This window comes from Triticum urartu, chromosome 1A, assembly GCF_056163025.1.
Source record: "Triticum urartu cultivar PI428250 chromosome 1A, HENAU_Tu73, whole genome shotgun sequence".
Lineage (NCBI taxonomy): Eukaryota > Viridiplantae > Streptophyta > Magnoliopsida > Poales > Poaceae > Triticum > Triticum urartu.
In genome coordinates this window covers 55,530,136-55,535,609 of record NC_141873.1, presented here as the reverse complement: position 1 = coordinate 55,535,609, position 5,474 = coordinate 55,530,136, and the positions used below count along the sequence as shown (strand labels likewise).

At 49.3% G+C, this 5,474-nt stretch overlaps 1 protein-coding gene across 1 annotated transcript; it reads left to right on the top strand.

The window, feature by feature from the left end:
- The first annotated feature begins 221 nt into the window (after nucleotides 1-221).
- On the top strand, nucleotides 222-4,883 carry LOC147989962 (uncharacterized). The gene is made up of 2 exons (XM_087519885.1): nucleotides 222-597; nucleotides 4,586-4,883. The coding sequence occupies exons 1-2, from the start codon at nucleotides 375-377 to the stop codon at nucleotides 4,672-4,674; spliced, it is 312 nt and encodes a 103-aa protein (XP_087376011.1). The 5' UTR covers nucleotides 222-374; the 3' UTR covers nucleotides 4,675-4,883.
- The last annotated feature ends 591 nt before the right edge of the window (nucleotides 4,884-5,474 follow it).

Here is a 5,474-nt window from a genome sequence, read left to right as displayed (position 1 = left end):
ACCAGGGATTTAATGGCACCCTTCCCAAGTTTTTCCCGAGTCAATAGACTGCCCAAGTAATTCATTTCCTCTCTCTGTTATTTAATAAAAAGAAAAACAAGGCAGCCCACTCCGCACATGGGCCATGAGTGCACAGTGTGCTGGCCCAGCCCACCTCCCATCTCCATCTTCCTCTGTTCACAGAAGCCCCCGTGGACGCCGGGCGCACGTCCATGGCGCCGTTCTCCACGCGGCGTTCATCCATCGATGCCCCGAGAGGATAAGAGACCACCCTCCCCCTCGAACCCTAGGACGCCCCTGCCTCTCCCTCCTTCCTCCTCGTGCCGCGCCTCGCTCTCCCTCGACGCGCCCGCTCGCCCGAGCTCGCGTACGCCATGGCCGTCGACGCCATCGCGGCCATCGTGCTCCCCGCGCCGTACGAATTTGTCTCGAAGCATCCTCGTCGTCGTCTCCTTCGTCCCCGACCACTGAATCAAGCCGGGAGGGCCCGTACGCTCGCCATCAAGCTCGTCGTCACTGCGTACATCATCGTCGCCGCCGTTGATTGCCGCCACTTCGACCGTCCCCGGCCCCACCGACCACTGCGTCGTGACCGCTGTGATAACCCGCATCGAACCCCTCTTGCCTTGTCCCTGAATTCGAGCTCGAGCGTGCTCCTCCGCAATCACCGTAGCTTGCCGTCCATAATGTCCGTTGAACCTGATGTTGCCATGCTGCCCAGACCTCGGCAGTGATGCGCACGAGCTACTGAAGCTCGCAGGAGGCTGTAGCGCTCTTTATCGCTCCCGCTAGTGCATCATAGAGCCGTTGCCGCTTGCATCCGAGTCGCCGCGCCCCTGTAGCTCGTCCAGTGCACGGCGTGGCTGCGCCCTTGCGACGCCCGCGCGTGCGCGTGCGCGTGCCGCGCCTTGGCCGCGCCTGTGCGCGTCGTGCCTGTTGTTCACGGATTTTTTTTCAAAACTATGTTATTTTTTGTAGCAATTTCAGAAACTATAGGACGTAATGCAAAAAAACCAAAACTAGTAGCCTGTCGGCCATTCTTTGGCCGAAGTAGTACTTTTCGGCCACACTTAGGCCGAAAAGACACTTTTTGGTCAACTCTAGGCCGAAATAGACATTTTGGTCAAGTCTAGGCCAAAAAAGTCACTTTTTGGTTAACCCTAGGCCGAAGTTGCATGGCTCATGCTGAAATGTATTTTGTCGCCACCCGTTTCCCGTCAACCCCTTCCCGCCATATGTTTCCGCCACCCATTTCTCGCCAACCCCTCCCCGCCAATCCGTTCCCGCCTTATTTTCCCGCCAATCCGTTCCCGCCTTATTTTCCCGCCAATCCCTTCCCGCCTTATTTGCCCGCCAATCCCTTCCCGCCAACCCTTTCCCGCCATACCGCAGTTATTCTTTCCCGCCATTTTCTCCTCTGTATCTATAAAAACCCCTTCAAGCAGAGGTGGATAAGCATTCTAGTGTAGTCTAGTGTAGTGTAGGGACATCTCGACTACACTACACTAGAATGCTTATCCACGGGAAAGAATAACTGCGGTATGGCGGGAAAGGGTTGGCGGGAAGGGATTGGCGGGCAAATAAGGCGGGAAGGGATTGGCGGGAAAATAAGGCGGGAACGGATTGGCGGGGAGGGGTTGGCGAGAAACGGGTGGCGGAAACATATGGCGGGAAGGGGTTGGCGGGAAACGGGTGGCGACAAAATACATTTCAGCATGAGCCATGCAACTTCGGTTTAGGGTTGACCAAAAAGTGACTTTTCGGCCTAGACTTGACCAAAAAGTCTATTTCGGCCTAGTGTTGACCAAAAAGTGCCTTTTCGGCCTAAGTGTGGCCGAAAAGTACTACTTCGGCCTAAATGTGGCCGAAAAGTACTACTTCGGCCAAAGAATGGCCGACAGGCTACTAGTTTTGGTTTTTTTGCATTACGTCCTATAGTTTCCGAAATTGCTACAAAAAACATGATAGTTTTGAAAAAAAATCTTGTTCACGCTGCTGCGCTTCCCCTCTGCTTCCCCATTGCCGCTGTTGTTCGCTGCCTACTGCCGCTGCTCTGCCTGTACTGCTGCAGCTACAGTAACTGAAAGTTACTGTAGCGCTAGCTAGCTTTTCTAATTCTACGATGATTAACCCATTAGATAGCCCCTAAACTCCAGCAAAACAATTGTTAAAAAGACTAAAAAAATATGGGAAGGTAGTACACTTGACAAGGTTCAAAACGTTCCATTTGATCAAATTCAAAAGGTGTAAGGATTAAATGCAATGAAAATGACAAAAGTCTATATTCTGTTAATAGAAAACCAAAAAACAGTTTTATTTTCATAGCTACTTTAGTGCTCTTGTTGTTCAAGCAAATGAACTCTAATATGGATGTAATTGGTACTAACATGTAGATCACAGAAAAGTACTCAAAATTGATATAAGGCACTAACTCATAGAATGTACAGAACAATAGTTGTAGTCTTTTGAAAACAGCCAAGTGATGTTTAAAAAACTGTCGAATTCTCAGACTTGGCAAAATTTCAGGGATTTCTAGAATATTGGTTAAAACTTTAGAAATTCATTTAAAATAAACCGTAGCTCGGATGAAAAAGTTTTATACATGAAAGTTGCTCAGAACAACGAGACAAACCGGAATACGCTCTCCGTTCATCTGTCACATGCCCATAGCATAGCGAACATCGAACCTTTCCCCTCCGGTTCGTCTGTCCGAAAATGCAAACTTCGGGAAATCTTTCCCGGATGTTATCCCCCTTCGCCGGTAGCGTGTAGTGCCGCGTTAGAACACCCCTAACACCGCTTTTCGTCTTGTCATGCATAGTATTGCACTTGTTTGCTCTGAATTTACTGTTTCTTCCCCCTCTTCTCTTCGGTAGACCCCGAGACCGCTGCTAAGGCCCCGGTGATCGACTACGTCGACGACGACCCCTCCTTGCCAGAGCAACCAGGCAAGCAAACCCCCCTTGAGCATTCCGATATCGCCTATTTCTTTTCCTCTCATGCTTGCATTAGAACTGCTACTGCTTTGTGTATGATCCTACTCTGATGCATAGCCTGTTGTTGTTACCTGCTTTTATACCTTACCTGCTTATCCTAAACTGCTTAGTATAGGTTGGTTAGAGATCCATCAGTGACCCCACCTTGTCCCAGTTGCCCCGCTTTATGTTCGATGACTCGATCAACGTGATCGACGTCCAGGCCCCGACACCGCACATCACCCCCCTAGTTGTACAACTCTACAGAGTTACCATCGAGTGCCGAGGGTGGAACCTCTTACATCACTCCTGATGAGATCTCTGTAGTGTAGCTATACGGTCGAGGTCATCGAGGGTGATTTTCTCCTTAACCACTTCCGTTACCGCTCTGTCGTGCAACCCCTCAAGTGTGAACCTCGAGGGTGGATCCTCTTACGTTCACCTTGATGATAACATCGAGTGGGATTCACCGGGGGTGATTCCTCGGGTTTTCCCCTTGGTGTTAGACACACAGTTACTATGGTTACTATGACTTTACACTGAGCCATGATACTAAAGACGGGTCGACCCTGAGGGGTACCCGGGCGAGCTTAATAGCGAGTGATGTGGAGTCGGGTTGACCTGGAAGGTGCCCGCGAGATACTTACGAGGCATGACCGGGCATTCTTAGCCATTGCCGCAAGTACTCGAGACGGGGCGACGGGGTCACATCAATCGTGAGTCTCTGCTCGTTACCGCGTGATCCTAATCCACTATGATTTGGATATTTGATCCGAGGGGCCTCTGGCCTGATAGCACTAACCATCACGTGGGCATAGTATGGGCGTTCTGCGTCATATACATCAGCCGAAGCTTAATAGACGTCAGCGACTGAGCGGCGCGCGCCGGGTTGGACTGGTAAGCACCTACCTTGTTGAAGGACGTAGCTAGGTCTGCTCACCGGCCGCGTACGCAACGTGCAGGAGTTCCCGGGGAGATGGCCCATGACCCCTGGGGGCATAGGTTTAGTCCGGCGTGCTAACCTCTCTATTAAGCCTAAGTCGGGTTGCGGCATATTGTTTGGCCGAGGCCGGGCATGACCCAGGAAAGTGTGTCCGGCCGGAGTTAATCAAGCGTGGTGGGTAAGTTGGTGCACCCCTGCAGGGAAGAAAACATCTATCGATAGCCTGTCCTACGGTAACGGACACTTGGAGTTGCATCCCGATCGATACAACTAGAACTGGATACTTGTGATGAGAAATGAACGGATGGTGATGAGAATTGGATTGTGATGATAAGTGGATAGTATGGCTCTGGGATTGCTTTCTCGCAGGGAGTCGAGAAAGGATCTCTGGCCCAGGTTGATAACACTACTGCTACTTTACTTTATGCTACTCTACTCCCTCCTGTTTGCTGCAAGATGGTGGTTTCCAGAAGATGCTAGTCTTTGATAGGCTAGGCTTTCCCCTTCCCTTCTGGCATTCTGCAGTTTAGTCCACAGATACAACCCATTCCTTTGATACAGATACATACTTAGTTTAGATCTAATGTAAGTCTTGCGAGTACTTTGGATGAGTACTCACGGTTGCTTTGCTACTTCCTTTTCCCCCATACCCGATTGTTGCGACCAGATGACGGATCCCAGGAGCCAGACGACGCCACTGATGACTACTACTACCCGGAGGATGCCTACTACTACGTGAAGACTGCAGACGACTAGGAGTAGTTAGGAGGTTCCCAGGCAGGAGGCCTTGCCTTTTCGATCGTTGCTGCTTTTGTGCTAGCCTTCTTAAGGCAACCTTGTTTAGCTCATGTCTGTACTCAGATATTGTTGCTTCCGCTGACTCTTGTGTTTTCGAGCTTATGTATTCGAGCCCTCGAGGCCCCTGGCTTGTAATATAAAGCTTGTATTATTTTAATTTGTGTCTAGAGTTGTGTTGTGATATCTTCCCGTGAGTCCTTGATCTTGATCGTACACATTTGCGTGTATGATTAGTGTACGGTCAAATCGGGGGCGTAACAGATGCAAAATAAAAAGTAAAGGCAAAGTAAAAACAAAGCAAGATTAAAGTGATGGAGATTGATATGATGAGAATAGACCAGGGGGCCATAGAGTTTCACTAGTGGCTTCTCTCAAGAGCATAAGTATTCTACGGTGGGTGAACAAATTACTGTTGAGCAATTGACAGAATTGAGTATAGTTATGAGAATATCTAGGCATGATCATGTATATAGGCATCACGTCCGTGACAAGTAGATCGAAACGATTCTGCATCTACTACTATTACTCCACTCATCGACCACTATCCAGCATGCATCTAGAGTATTAAGTTAAAAACAGAGTAACGCCTTAAGCAAGATGACATGATGTAGAGAGATAAATTCATGCAATATGAAATAAACCACATCTTGTTATCCTCAATGGCAACGATACAATACGTGCCTTGCTGCCCCTTCTGTCACTGGAAAAGGACACCGCAAGATCGAACTCAAAGCTAAGCACTTCTTCCATGGCAAGAA

Coding starts and splice junctions, on each gene's coding strand:
- LOC147989962 (XM_087519885.1), top strand. CDS start 375: ATGGCCGTCGACGCCATCGCGGCCATCGTGCTCCCCGCGCCGTACGAA. Junction 598..4,585: donor ACCACTGCGTCGTGACCGCT/GTGATAACCCGC, acceptor TGTTGCGACCAG/ATGACGGATCCCAGGAGCCA.